Source organism: Ailuropoda melanoleuca, chromosome 16 (assembly GCF_002007445.2).
Source record: "Ailuropoda melanoleuca isolate Jingjing chromosome 16, ASM200744v2, whole genome shotgun sequence".
NCBI lineage: Eukaryota > Metazoa > Chordata > Mammalia > Carnivora > Ursidae > Ailuropoda > Ailuropoda melanoleuca.
The window spans coordinates 22761516-22777078 of NC_048233.1; the positions used below are offsets into that span (position 1 = coordinate 22761516).

General features: G+C 41.6%; 1 protein-coding gene across 2 annotated transcripts in view; it reads right to left on the reverse strand.

The window, feature by feature from the left end:
• Positions 1–3842, reverse strand: part of BCAT1 (branched chain amino acid transaminase 1) — a 99825-nt gene extending 95983 nt beyond the window's left edge. For both annotated transcript variants that reach the window (XM_034646548.1, XM_011219782.3), the window contains exon 1: positions 3468–3842. In XM_034646548.1, coding sequence (XP_034502439.1) covers positions 3468–3473 — 6 coding nt within the window. In that variant the 5' untranslated portion in view covers positions 3474–3842. The remainder of the gene's footprint in view (positions 1–3467) is intronic.
• Positions 3843–15563: the final 11721 nt, after the last annotated feature.

A 15563-nucleotide genomic window follows, 5' to 3' on the forward strand; every position in this document is an offset into this window, starting at 1 on the left:
AAGGGAGCAGACCAGACAGTTTCCTCCTGTGCTCAGAAAGAATGATGGTGCCATATACAAAGGAGAGCATGCCTGGGATAATAATGTCTATAGTGGAAGTTCCTAGATTCTTTCCATCATATGATAACCAAATCCCCTTAGGCATAAGGGTGAACATTCATTCCACTGGGTTTCCCTACGGTGGCATCTATTATTTATGGGAATTGTGGTTGCCAAGTCTAAAGGGAAAAAGAGAAAGCTCTTAATTTCCATCTTCCTACATCCAGTGAAGTCATTTGAAAAAGCGGACAAGGTGAAACCCCAAAAGATATAACCAACCCAAACACTCAAGATGGCCAGTTTAGAAACAAGTTTTCACTGATGCACAGAAACAGTTACTCATAAGCCCAGACCTCTCAGGTTAATAACACTATTATCGAACTGTTCACTTCACTGGTTTATATCTTGATATTAGAAATAAGATGTTTAAGGGGAGTAGAATATGCCACGCCAAAAATATGCCTCTTTGGCATAAAAATTATTTTGGACTGGTTATTTTTGAAAGGTGTCAGACACAGGACAATCTCTGAAAACAGAGTGGGAGTTGCATTTTTCTGAGGCAAATTTACATTTATAAGGGTAATCTCCATTTTTCAGGGCGACTCCTACCTCAGTACAGGGTGTCTCTTCTCTGAAGAGAAGGATAGCTAAGTGTCAAAACACTTACCAATGGGGACGGTACTGATTAAATCTGCAACCTTACCCTTATTGTGCTCAGCCTGAAAACTTTCCACCTTGGTTCCCCCTCTCACCACACCTCCCAGCATCTTTCCTTTGTCTTTAGCTGAAGATGATATTTAAGGTGGTAGCTTGGGCCATTTTGGGGAGTTACTTTTCCTGGATATCTCCTATGTATACAGGAAGTACACATGTTATTAAACATTGTTTTTGGTTTTTCTCCTGTTAATCTGTGTTTTATTACAAGGGGGTCTCAGCCAAGAACCTCGAAGGGTAGAGGGAAAATTATTTTTCACCCTACAGAACTAAAAGTCCTGACCTGAAATAAGGGATAAAATCTAAAATTATGAAACAATGGGAAAACACACAGCTACTGAAGGAAACCACAACTTGTTTTTCATTCTTAGCATAAATCTTTGTAATATCAAATGACCGTTTTCAACTTTCTTTTGTAAGGTTTTAAACCCATTTCAAGTCATTGGACCTTCTCAGCATTCAATGAGCTGATTGGGCAAGAGAAATTCTCATATACAAATGGAAAATTTTCTTTCCTTCCTTTCTCTCTGTAGTTCTAAAATCAAATGAAATGATTTATTATGGAAACTCACGAAATGAAATATAAGCCCAAATTAAATTCTTGTCTTTTTTTTTCCCCTCCCTTTTTTCCTTTTTTCTCACCACCAGTTTCTACCAATGCCCTTTTGTTAGGCCTGCTGCACTGGCTCTGCATACCCGAGCCTGGCCTGAGGGGCCACATTCTGTGTCTGGAAAGTAAACTCCTCTCCCTGCCAGGCCCCAGGTCCTGCCCTCTGCACACACACAAACAGCCCTCTCTACTCTTGCTGCCGGTCAAACCCTCTGGCTTCCTTCACTTAACTACACATCCCTGACAATGACTTCTCTTGTCTCTATCTCTTTAGATATACAGCTCTTTCAAATCTCCACCTTAATTCAGTCAATCATAATAGGCACTACTCTTCCTATGCATATTCCATTCAATGTATATGCTAGTTTTCTTACTCAGTTGTGCATGCTGTACGTGTCCATCTTAAAACAGAAGCTCCCAGGGAAGGGAGCCATGTCTGGAAAATGTGCCAAGATCAGAGCCTATCTTGGTGCCATGTGCAAGTAACATTAAAAAAAAAAAAAAAAGGTGAGAGGAAGGTAGAAATTTTTGGTAAAAACAACAAACTTAAAGGAACCTCATGTACTTCTTAGATCATACCCAGAAAACAATCTTTTCTTTCCCAATATCAGTAAAATATCAGAAAAGAGATATAAGACAACTTGAAGATATCTTCTGATTCCCTGTGTTATAAAAGTGCCTTGTAGAAGGGACAGGGATTTTTGGACTCAGGTTAAAGCATCCATGAATTTACAAAAATGCGTAACAACTACAACTCCACATAGCACAGGGAAACCTGGGATAGCAAGTGTTTATTCTCCTAATTTTCTCCTTTTACTCACTAACCCTATACGTGATCAAAGTGTATTTTTCAGTTGAAATTAGACAGGAATGAGCAGGGCAGAAATAGAATATGTGACTATGGAAGGAAAGGCTGCTAGATTTTTCACTGCAGCACACTTGCATGATCTCATTTTAACAAGGAACAGTGGTTCTACTCAGTTCCCGATTATCTTAGTAGAAATTTTTGTTTCGTGTAAGTGACACCATTTACATTATTTCTTGTAAATGGAATTGTAGATTGGGATGGCTTGTGGGTAAATACGTGCAGCTGAGAACCATCCTTCAATCTCCCGCCTTCAAAATGCTGAAACATGGGCTTATTTCTCCCAAAAGTTTAGGCTGCATATCTCTTCTTTCCAAGGTATTTTTTATTCACTTATTTGAGAAAGAGCACGAGCCTGGGTGAGGGGCGGAGGGAGAAGCAGGCTCTCCGTTGAGCGGGGAGCCCATTGCAGGCCTCGATCCCCGATCCTGGGATTACGACCTGAGCGGAAGGCAGACGCTTGAGCGACTGAGCCACCCAGGCTCCCCCTCCCATGATATTTAGGTGACGGGGCTACCTGCTCATCCTTCACTTTCCTTTTTTAATGTCACTGCAGTTTTCCAAGGCTGTAAGAAGAGGAAGACACCAGCGTCTTTCCTACACCTAATCCATCGGAAGTAATAGGCAGCTGGGCTAATTATCCTTGACTAGCATAAGAATGAAAACCATTAGGGCGGCTCCCTCAGTTTAATAAAAGAATGCCCCTAGGCTAATATGACTTGTATCGGGTAGAAGCTTTTAATTCCCACAAGCAAAAGACTAGCCTTCCGCTTTTAATAGCGCTGAGGCAGTTTTCCCTCTCCTCATCCCCTGGTTCTGCACCTCCCTCCTTCATTCCACACACCCACCAGGAAACCCCTGTTTTCAGGCAGAAACACCCCCAAGACCTCTTCCCCCCACATCCCCCACCTCCTGTGCATCTTAGCAATTGAAAAAAGCTTCCTCTTCCTTTCCAAACTTCAAAACAGGTAGGGGAGGGAGCTGCGAGCAGCCTTTCATCTCCGCTCACAAATGCAGTTGTGAAAAAGCCTGAGGAGGCACATCCTGTGAGCAAGTTTGAAAAGAAAAGAATGGAAGGTCCCGACCAACGATGAGCGACAAAGAAGGTACGAAAAACGTCCCGAAACACAACGGTAGTCTTTCTTCTGTCCCCTTTCTGCCAGCCGTGTCTCTGAGGAATCGCAGCCTCGATCCATACACACGTTTTTGTAAAATACAGCCCAAATCGTAAGCAGTTACCTTCATGGTTCGGTCGGCCGTGGGGAGCGCCGCAACTGCGCGGAGGGCAAGGCCGGTGCGTCCCAGGCCCTCGTGGGGTGCGCGGGCTGGCGCTGCAGTGCGCGGCGGCGGCGGGAATGAATGCCGGGGGAAGCGGCCCGAGCGGCGGCTGCTACACGTGGCGGGCGGGAGTGCAGCCCGGCCCTCTCGCAGCGGAGATCGCGGGCTCTCTGGCAGATTGCATCAGCAGGAAGAGTCTTGAGGCTGTGTTTCCCCCAGACCGCCCCCAGTGGGTAGAGTCTCTCCCAGCACCGAGAGTCAGACCCAGCGCCCGTGCTAGCCTCCCCCACCACTCACTCCTGGGTGGTGCCACTGTTTCCCAACACGTTTCCACACGTTACCCCTCAGTTACTGACGGCGAGTGCCGGGATGCCAAGGACAAGGAGGAAACGATTATGATTGCCACTCCCTTCTCTTAGTCTGCTGCCTACCCGCCTCACTTCCCACTATCCCCGAAGTAACTTTGGCGCACGTCCAGTTCAAAATTATACAGCGGATTCCCATCATCGAAAGCAGAACATTTTAAACGTATTTTTTTAATGGAAAGAACATGTGTCTGGTTTTTAAAACTTTGCCAGTTTCTCTTTCTGCCACTCTTTGTTTCAGTTCCACAGCCCACCCTCGGGTTTTTGCCAGTTTCTTTTGGATCTGGAAAAATAATCCTTAATCCTTTGAGTATATAGAATTCGTTCTGATTTGAACATTGCCTGCTGGCCCAGTTCATCCTCTGTGGGATGCCTCCCCACTTCACAAGAGTTCCAGCGCTGCTACTTTTCCAGGTTAGGCTCCGGGCTTTGCTTAAATACCCTTAAATACCCTCCTGGTTGATGGCTCATTCTGGCAACGTCCTGTTTTTGTAAATCATTTTAGATTTACATTCTAGAGCTTTGCTAGGAAGTCCTCGCTGAGTCTCTCAAGCAAATCTGAACCTTTTGGCTATACGATGTGCTTTGTCCATACCCTTTATTAAAATCCATTTTCTTTTAATTATTTGTTTGCACGGAAGGTACATCATTGGGTTATGAGATTCTTGAAGGCAGGTCCCAATGTTGAGCACAAATGTGTGTAGGGGGTACTTAGCAATGTTGGTTAGGTGAATGAATGATTAAATCATTCAACAAATGTATTGACCTCTTTACATGTCAGATTCTGGGCAAGATTCTAGGCATAAAGTGGTAAAAAATGTTCTTATGCTCATAGAATGCATATTTTAGTGTGGGAAACAGAAAATAAACGTTAAGTCAGATAGCAAAATGTTCATGCACTTATGAATGGATTTATACAATGAAATATTATTTAGCAATAAAAGAAATGAAATACTGATACATGCTTACATACATGAATTAGCCTTGAAAACATTACGTGAAATGAAATAAGACAGTCACAAATGACCACATATTGTATGATTCCGTTTTTCTGAAACGTCTAGAATACAAAGATTCACAGAGACAGAAAAGGGATGGTCGTTGCCAATCTAGGGAAAGGGGGTAATGAGGAGTGATTGCTAATGGGTACAGGGTTTCTTTTTGGGGTGATTAAAATGTTCTAAAATTGGATTGTGGTATTGGTTACACCACTCTGTGGGTATACTAAAAACAATACCTTTTAAATAGGTGAATTGTATGATACATGAATTATATTTCCATAAAAATGTTATTTTTTAAAAATCAAGTAGCAAGTAGTAAATTTTATGAGAAAATAAAGCATGGTAAGAGAAAAGAGCATGCATGATAGGGCAATAGACCTGAATGAATTAATATGTAAATTCTAGAGCATGCCTGTCAATGACTTCCCAAGGATTCTTCTGATGTTACAGGATTAGAGCATTCTTGTCCAGCAGAGTCAGAGTCCAAGAATGAATCTCATAGAAACAAAAGGGTGAAGTGACAGTTTATTAAGGGAAGATGAGAACAGAAAGAAGGCTCTCTAAAGTGAGATGAGTCCTGAGTGGGTTGCCACAGAGGGCTTTTCTGGTCAGTCTTTTATAGAAAACTGACCAGGGAACTTAAATCTTCTTGATGTCACCACTGATAGCACCATGATTACTTCTCCTTTCATCTTTCATGTTTAAGCAAACCAGGTGATCTGGTTATGTTGCCTTATCTCTGGTTTCATTAGGCCTCAGCATTTCTGAGATTTCTGTGAGCCTGATCACATAGCTCCCTACCTCTCTCTCCCTACCTAGCCTGCCCTGTCCCTTACTCATTCCTCCCCCTGCAATAGTAACCCTAATCGCCCTTAGGAAATGGGATGATGAGGGCTTTGGGTGACAGGCATATGGGGGATTAATCAGATTAAAGTAGTCCAGGCCAAAGAGCCCATGAAAACCCTAGATTTAAATGCAAAATTGGCAACCCTCTCAAGTCTCTTTCTTCTTAGAGAGCTTTGTACTTTCACTCAATAAACTTTATTATAGCTCAATAAACTTTGCTTTTTTTTGTAAATTCTTTTTTTTTCATTTTTTAAAATTTAAATTCAATTAATTAACATATAATGTATTATTGGTTACTGAGCTAGAGGTCAGTGTTTCATCCGTCTTACATAATACCCAGTGCTCATTACGTCATGTGCCCTCTTTAATATCTGTCATCTGTAAACTTTGCTTTGCTGCCCACCACTCTGTCTGGTCTACCTCTTCGTTCTTCAAAGCGATGTAACCAAGAACTATGGGCACTAAAGGAAAAGAAATCCTGCAACACCACGACCTGAGCCAAAGGTAAGACACTCAATCGAATGAGCCACCTAGGCGCCCCAAAACCTTAGAAAGTTTTAAAGCACATGCCTAAATAGGATTAGGGATCATTAAAAAACCTGATAAAGGCAAAATAGAGAAACTGGTTTTTCTGGGCAAAGAAAAGAGAAAAAGTTTACATTTTCTTATCGAGAACAGTCCAACAATTCAACAAAACGTCTTTTTAGCGGAGAAGAAAGCAGACTTTCAGTCTTATTACAACGTACTTTTAAAATCCATTTACTTCAATCTTAATCCATCCTGACCACACCTAAAATTCCAAAGTTTCCCTTCACAAACCTTCTACAGTTTTCCTTTGCATTCAGGTTTCATCCCAAGCCATTTCTTTCCAAACAACCAGTCTCATTTAGGACAAAATTACTTTCTTTTACCTTCAACAAAAGTGCATTCCCATTCCTTATATCTTTCTTACATATCTCCTGCTTTTCTGCGTACAGAGTTGCTTCCCTTATTTCCATCAGCCTTAATTCCATTTATCAGAGTTTTAACTCTTAGAAACCTTAGTCTCCAGTGAAAACTAAGTAGTAGCCCATTGGCGGCAAATTTACGAACTGGTTACACACAAAGCATGTTTACCAACAGACCCAAATATCCTTAATTTCTTTGCAATAGTAAGTCAAAAACACAAACCTACATCTAGTAATCAATGCTTTAGCACTTTATCCTCTTTGCAAAAGACCAATGAATTTAATCCCACTTATCATCCAAGCAAAACTTTAAAGTTTCAGGTTACCAAAGACTTTGAAAGCTATCTTAACAATTACCTATGAAAACTTTGAGACAGATAATTAACCATCGTCTTAAGTCATCTTTTTGTTGACAAACTGCAAAAAGGTAACACGAGCTTATTTGACCCACAGTAAATCTTGATAGAATAAAAGTTTCACATTTAATACTGCTAACTTTAAAGATATATCTATCTTAATTAAACCAATAAACTTAAGTCAGTTTAAATACCAAATTATATTCCACCTGGATCCTATTTTAAAAGTCTGTTTGTTCACCATTGTTAATTTTTACCTGAGACCCTACCCTGGTGGGCAAATCTGAAGTGGGCCGTGTATGCAGGCTGCGTCCAAGGGGGTGCAGAAACAAGAGGGGGAGGGGGAGACAGAAGAGGCAGAGTGCTGCCAGAAGGCAGAGAAAGAAGGTTCCTGGTCCTAAAAACCTGTCAGCTCGGACAAATGAACAGATGCAGATTTTCGTTAGTTTGTTTTTCCACCACCAAGTGGAATTAGGCAGTCCATGTCCAGCCGGAGAAAACAGAAAACATTTCCCCAAAACAGAGGGAATTTCGGCAGCTGCTTGGTAATATTCTGTGAAGTCCCCATCCTGAGGTAGACTAACCAGAGACAGTTGGTTCCAATTATAGCCTTTAACCCAGGAAATAAATGAGGGAGAAGCCCCCACATCTATTGGGAGGAGCAGTGAGAAAGAGAGAGTAAGTGTCCCCTTTGTTAGGGATGGCCTGTGTTTCCTCCAGCAACCTGGGTTTATTCTGAGGAGGCCAGTTTGGATAATTATCACCCCATAGGTCAGGAGGGCATTTACTAGTCAGACATGTTTGGGCAAAAACATTCTGCAAGAGGCCCTTAGGCCAGGGTCCTGGTATAAAGCCTGTTTTTTGCTGAAGAGATCTAACTGATAGATCCCACAGAGGCCATGTAGTGTTACCTGAGTTCAGTCTTTTCCTAAATTTTGCAAACCAAATGGTTTCCGGTGGGTTAAAAGGGATAAAGAAAGGGGGAGTAATCAGAAGGGAGAATGAAACATGAGAGACTATGGACTATGAGAAACAAACTGAAGACTTCGGAGGGGAGTGGGGTGGGGGAATGGGATAGACTGGTGATGGGTAGTAAGGAGGGCACGTATTGCATGGTGCACTGGGTGTTATACGCAACTAATGAATCATCGAACTTTACATCGGAATCCGGGGATGTACTGTATGGTGATTAACATAATATAATTTTAAAAAATCATTTAAATAAAAAATAAAAATAAAAAAAAAATAAAAGGCATCCCATAGGGAGAGTCTTTGGGAACTGAAGAAGACGCCTGCCGTGGAGGTCCTGCCATAAAGGTCACACCTTATTTTATCTTGCCTTGAAGAACCTGCCATTTTTAACCCATAGAAGACAATAGAAAAATTTTACAGGGGCATATTACCCAATTTTGCAGTACACAGTCCAGAGGAGTCCCTGTGAAGGATAGCCTATTTCCCATGTCATGATTCTGGTAGTATACCTGCACCTGTTACAGAGAGGTGACTATGAAGGCATCCCTGCGTATCAGCTCTCTGTCCCTTAGCCAAGGCATCCCTTGGTGACCTGCCTTAAAGTGAGAGAGTTACCTAACGCCCTAGGATGCTGGAAAGTCCGGCCAGCAGGAATAGCCACTCAGACCTGCACCCAGCACCCGACCCCCCCCCCTCCTCTGGGCTAGCCCTGAATGAAAGATGTTATAATCTTGTAGGTAGCTCAACCATGGTCAAGGGTGCAAACTGCTCTCTAGGAATTTGTGGGCAGGTACCTGCTGCTTGTGGAGGAGGCTTCCCTGGGCTGTGACCTCCAGGGCTGGTTTCCATCCTTTTATGTGTCTTGGAAACCCCATGGTCGTTTATGATGTCCAGGGGCAGGCTCAGAGCACTGGATGACCAGTCCTTATGTGCACTCCCTGGATGAGGCCTGTAATTAGTTAGGGGGAAGTCTGTCACGTGTATCTTCGAAGTTCTCATATGGAGCTCTCCTTCGTTGTGTTTGCGCCCGAGGCTCTAGTAAGCAAAAGCCCAATTAAATGTTTGGTTTATTTTTGGCAGTAAAGCACCCAAGCATCCTTTCTCCTATATACTTGATGACCTATCAGTAGACGAGGCCCTAATACAGAGTTCCCAGAGAAAAGGAGAAGCCATTTGAGAAAAAAAAGTATGAAGTAAGAGGATAAGTGAGCTGGTTAGGACGGGGCCAACATTCCCTTCCCACAAGAGAGGGGGATTGACCAAGAAGTTCCCAGAAGCCTGTCACTTGAGTCTTTAAGACCAGGGGCCACGCTAGTTGCTCTTACATGGCCAACAGGTGCCCCGTGTTTTACGAAAGAAGAGGGCTAAGCAGGGGAGATAAGTCTCTCAGAACAAAAAGACAGAGCCCACATTACTCATCTACTGATGGATGAAGTGGGATGATTTTCCCAGCCTATGCACCAGGAATGTTGCACAGTTCTTGTCTCCCGGAGTCGAAGAATGAATCTCTCGGACACAAAAGGGTGAAGTGATAGTTTATTATGGGAAAGTGAGAACAGAAAGAAAGCTCTCTACAGTGAGAGGGGTCCTGAGTGGGTTGCCACAGAGGGTTTTTACAGTCTTTTATAGAAAACTGACCAGGGAACTTAAATCTTCTTGATGTCACCGCTGATAGCACCATGATTACTTCTCCTTCAAATATCTCATCTCTGGTGTTTAAGACAAAGCATGGTTTGTCTGGTTATGTTCCCTTATCTCTGGTTTCATTAAGCCTCAGCATTTCTGGTATTTCTGTGAGCCTGATCACATAGCCCTCTACCTATCTCTCCCTACCTAAGCCGGCCTGTCCCTTGCTCAATGTTAGCAACACAGGAAGAGAGAAAGGGGGTATATTGAGCTTTAAGAGAATCTAAAAATGAAAGAGGAATTAGGGAATAACTAACACCCCCAGAAAAGTATGAGAACAATCTGGCCATGTCGTCCTCCCTTTTCCCTCCAATGTTGAGAGGAGGGTCCCACAGTTCTCCCTCGTTGTTACATGTACATCTCCCAAAGCTTCCCTCCCAGACACCAAAAGTGCTTTTTTCAAATGAAGAAGGTCATCATCAGCCAAGATTGTTACTCTGCCAGCAGCACTAAACTTCAAGACAATCACAGTTAAAATTTTGATATTAAAGGCAGCTGAATTCTCAAAATTTGATGTATTCCATATCTTTACCAGGAGGCAGTGCCTGTGACTGCACTTGAGGAAGACAGAATGTCTAACAGTCCCCAGGGACACTAACTTTGAGATTGACTTCAGAGCCCCAGAGAGCTCAGCTCCATTTTTTATCACTGTTATGAACAAAGTCTGTTGTAATCATTACAAAAATTATATAACAACTACTTGCAGAATTTCTCTTCTGAATCTTACAAAATCTTATCTAGAGGAAGAAAAATACAAATACTCTCAGTTCCTCAGACTTGGGAAAGAGAATTAGCAGAAGGTAATGTTGCTTTCTGTCATAAAGAGTAGAGGGAAGTCTACTCTAAAATTCCACTCTACAAATTTAGGAGGAGAAAATCATTCCTCTCTATTTCTCAAAATGAAAAATACTGCAAAGTTTTATTTTTTTGTATTTCATATACATATGAAATATATGTACACGTATATGTACGCATACACACTCCAAGTTCAATATTCAAAAATCATTTATACTGTATTTTATGGGAAATGTAGGTTTTTCCAGGATGTTTTGGACCCATTGGACTTATTTTTAGCCTACTGTACATCTTCTAGAACCTAATTCCCATGTAAAATTAGACTCACTAATCAGAGAGAGTTGGCTACTCCATCAAAAATGGAAGAAAATCAAGTTGGATGATCCTAGGAGTCGTGGTAGCCAAGGAGGGAAAGGGTAAATACCCAAAGACTTCCCATCGACCATGGAAGAAGTAGTAATTTCCACTAAGTAACTGCCACTAAGTAACTTAATGATCTTTGGTTAAACTATTTCTAGCTAAAGAGGAAGAAAAGGTTAGTGTTTTTACAACTCTTTCACACTTTTAGTTTGATTCTTTGTTTAGGTCCCTCAAAGAACAAATCAGACTCAAGCCTAATCCTACAGCAATCTGCAGACTAAGTTAAGAGAAGACCAGGGAGCTATTTAATAAATGATTGTCAAACAAATGACATAGATTGGGGAAAAGCACTGGCTTTAGATTCAGATCTGAATTTGTATCCCCAGTTGCATTGATTTGTAATGTACAACCTTTAACAAGTTGTTTAATCTCTCTGAAACACAGATTGAGTTTTTTAAAAATCACTAATATAAGGAAAGGAGTAGCTAATTTGGAAGTATGTTATAAAAGAGACACGAGTTAATACACACACAGTGCCTAGTATTAGAGGCTTCCTTTGTATGCCCCACATATTTCCTACAAATCCTTCAACCCCAGTCACCATAGAACAAGTACCAGCCATTCATCTGTGAGTATTAAGCAAAGGATATAAAATGAAGGTACAACAAAAGATATTCTAGAATATTAAAAACATCACTTATTAACCAAGAACAAAATCTGGGGTGCCTAGCTGGCTTAGTTGGTGGAGTGTGTGACTCTTGATCTTGTGGTCATGAGGTCAAGCCCATGTGTGGCATTGAGTATACTGAAAATTTTAAAAATTAAAAAAAAAAAAAAAGAAAAAAGTCTGAGGAGAATTTATGGAATCTTTCTTTCAGATTGTTTTTTTTTTAAGATTTTTATTTTTAAATAATCTACACCGAATGTGGGGGCTCAAACTTACAACTCCAAGATTGAGAGTTGCATACTTTACTGAGTCAGCAGGCACGCCTCTTCCAGTTTCTTTTAAAAAGAAGTTAGTTCCCATCTGTGTTGAAAGGATGTTGTAAATCTTCCCACTAGTTCTCTATAGTCTCTCAGGGCACCTCCCAAACTGACTCGTAAAGCTGGCCACTTTGTCCTTGAAACCCTTCCCTTCCATGACACTGTGCTATTCTGAATATTCTCCAGTCTCTCTGGCAGGTCCTTTTTCCTTAATTATAATCCCAACTCTTTTTTTTTCTCATGCCTTCTAGATGTAGGCAAGATAGTGATCCCACCTGTATCTGACCTTGTCTCTCCTTGCTTTATACTCTGTCCCTAGGTGATTTCAACTGTCACTTCTAGTCTGGTAATTTACAAAACTATGCCTCTAAATCTTTTTTTTTTTTAAGATTTTATTTATTTATTTGACACACACAGAGAGAGAGAGAGCGCACAAGCAGGGGGAGCAGCAGGCAGAGGGACAGGGAGAAACAGGCTCCTTGCTGAGCAGGGAGCCCAATATGGGGCTTGATCCCAGGACCCCGGGATCATGACCTGAGCCAAAGGCAGCCACTTAACTGACTGGGCCACCCAGGCACCCTATATGCCTCTAATTCTAATCTCTTTCCTGATCTCCAGAACTTTATTTCCAAAGGCCCATATCTGGTTCATCACTGTATTTCAAGCCCAACTGGTCCAAATTCAAGCACATAATCTTCCCTCTTAAGCCTCCTTCTCCTGTTGTCTTCCTTCTTTCTGCTGATGCCACCAACATCCTCCCAGTCATCCAGGCTCCAAACTTTAATACAGTTCATGTCTTCATGAGTAGCATTTAAAGTAGGAGGGAAAGATATGAGCCCTCCACATCTATCTATCACCAAGACTTCCCAATTCTATCTCTGCAAGGTCTCCTAGCCTTCCCATCCTGTCCCCACTCTCACTGCCCTACTCTAGTCATTTTGTTATGCGTTCCCCCTGAATTACTGTTATCCCTCTCCAACAGCCTTCAATCTCCCCTCACTCTAATCCACCCAACACCCAGATGGCCAGTAATCTTCCTAGTCCTCAGTTCTGATTAGATTTCCCCCCTACTCATCAGAATGTTAAACTTGCGCTCAAATGCTTTCACATGAGCCAGACCAGAGCGCGTGCTGTGCGCCTAAGCACATGGGAAATCTTCCATCATTGCTTTTACATAACACTACTTGAAATTTCTTTTCCCCCAGGTTGCTTGTCTCAATGATAGCCAGTCTTCAAGATCCATTTCAACTGCTGTTGTCCTCTTACAGGCTTTCCTGAAGACTTGCTATAGAGACTTGTGGTTCTCAACGGAGAGTGGACATTTTCAGACTATGCCTTTTCAATACCCTTTTAATAACTCTTTAGATATTGTTCTCCCTCGGGGTTTCATCCTCTGTCCTCAACTTTTTTCCCATTGATTTTAAATGCTCTCCACGGGTGAGTTCCTCTTCGGCTGATACTGTTATTTAACTACCCAAACACCATTCTCCCCCCTCTTTCTTCTTCTAGCAAAACCCTTATTTTTTTCTAGGGTGGGGGCGCAGAATATGCTTAGTTCTGGGGAATGAATGATTATTAATCTAAAGTAGCAATGACAATCTCATTTTACTTTTCAATATACCTGTTTTCCCACACTCTTGAGCTAGGGAGGACCAAGGAACCAAGTTCAAATCAATAAGACCTAAGGGGAAGAATCTAAGTGCTTCTAAGAAGGATTTTACCTTCTGATCAGAAAGCAACAAAAAAGTCAGGCAAGGAGAACATGCTGGTGCCATTCCCTTCTCCAGTTTTAAATTTTGTTTATAGATTTGTGTTTCAGGGAACTGCCAACAGCCATCCTGCAATCATGAGTGACAAACCCAAAATCAAAAGCCAATATATTGAAGATGGCAAAGCAGAGAGCGAGGCTGGGCTGTTGAGCCACCTTCCCAAACCCGGAATTGCCCATGTTCAAGACGTCTGTTTTATGATATAATTCGGTGTCTTTATTGCCTTGTCACTATTGGTCAGCTATTTTATTACTACCATTGAAAGCATTCCTTGACTTTAACAATACCTCTACTCCAGTGCCACTTGCTTCAAGAACTCTTTACTCATATTTCCCATGTATATTCCCATGTGTTTGATCCAGAGGCATCTCCAACTCAGTAGGAAATTTTTATCTTATGTATAATTAACTTACATTTACTCTCAAGTCCTTTTCTCAACAAGTACACACACACACACACACACACACACACACACACACACAGGCCTACCACATGTTGCATGCTTGGTAGGCTCCTTTTGCATTTCCTATCTTTCTCAGTAGCAATACTCTAACTAGTAGCCCAAACAATTGCCAGTCAACTTTAGATCCTATCTTTCCTTCACTCTCCACCAATTTCATCATTTATAATTTCCATAATTTTTTCTCTTTACTATTTCTCAAATTTATCTTTTGTTCTTAATGCTCATTACAATGTCTTACTTCAAACCCTCATCATCTCCCAGCTGGACATTAGCATCTTAACTGGTGTCTCTGTGACATCTTATTTTCTTTACCTATAAAATGGAGACTAAAAACCCTACAGCTTTCATGAGGACCAAAAGAGCTAATACACATAAAGTAATTAGAATGTGCCGGGCACATAGTTAAATGTTCAGTATACATTAGCTATTATTATTACTTTCAATTTCTCCCATCTAATGTTGTTTTGTTCTTTTTATTATTCGGTAGGATGCTTTTCTATAACCGAAAGGACTTTTCACTAAATCATCACTGCCCAAACATTCTCTACTTTAGCCAAACCAATTGACTGGTAGTTCTGAAGATCTTGCTTAGAGCACATAAAGTTAAGTTCAAGTCATTCTCCTATAAGGCTTCTCAACGTTACCATTTACCACCTGCTCAGATGCTCCATTTCAAAATGCCTGAAGACCTCCTCACATGGTTCACAAGTTTCTCTCCTTCCTAAAATCTTATCATTTCCTTAGGCCTTCAAATGAAGACTAACACCCTAGGGTCTAGGTAATCTTTATTTTTACTTTAAGTAAGCCATTCATGTACATAGTTATACCCTTGACTCCTTTTAAAGGTGCTCACCCCAGGCTGCATCTCAGATCTGCAGAATCAGAGCTGCTGGGAGGGAAGCGTAGGGGTAAAGCTGCAACATTTGCATTTAAGAAGTGTCTATGCCACTATATGCGTACTGCCCTTGGACACAACTGACCTAGACTTTCTCATCTTCCAGAGCTACTACACCTCTAAAAATTTTTTTTTAAAGATTTTATGTATTCATTTGAGACAGAGAGATGCAGAGAGAGAGCATGAGCAGGGGGAGAGCAGACAGAGAGGGAGAAGCAGGCTCCCCGCTGAGCCGGGAGCCCTACATGGGGCTCCATCCCAGGACCCGGAGATCATGACCTGAGCCGAAGGCAGATGCTTAACCATCTGAGGCACCCAGGCACCCCTACACCTCTAAAATTTGGATTAAAACAAGGTTAATAGTGGCCTAATGCTACATCACAATGCCACGTATTCATCTTACCTATCTCATCATATAGCACATTATCATCTGACATCATCACAAGAAGAAGGATGAGGCAGCTCTTTCTGCCTACACGTCCTGTCCCTGTACTTTAATAAAATCACATTTTTGCACCCCCCCCAAAAAAGGAGAAGGGTGAATACAGTACAATAAGATACTTTGAGAGAGTGTACATTCACATAACTTTTATTACAGCATATTGTTATAATTATTCT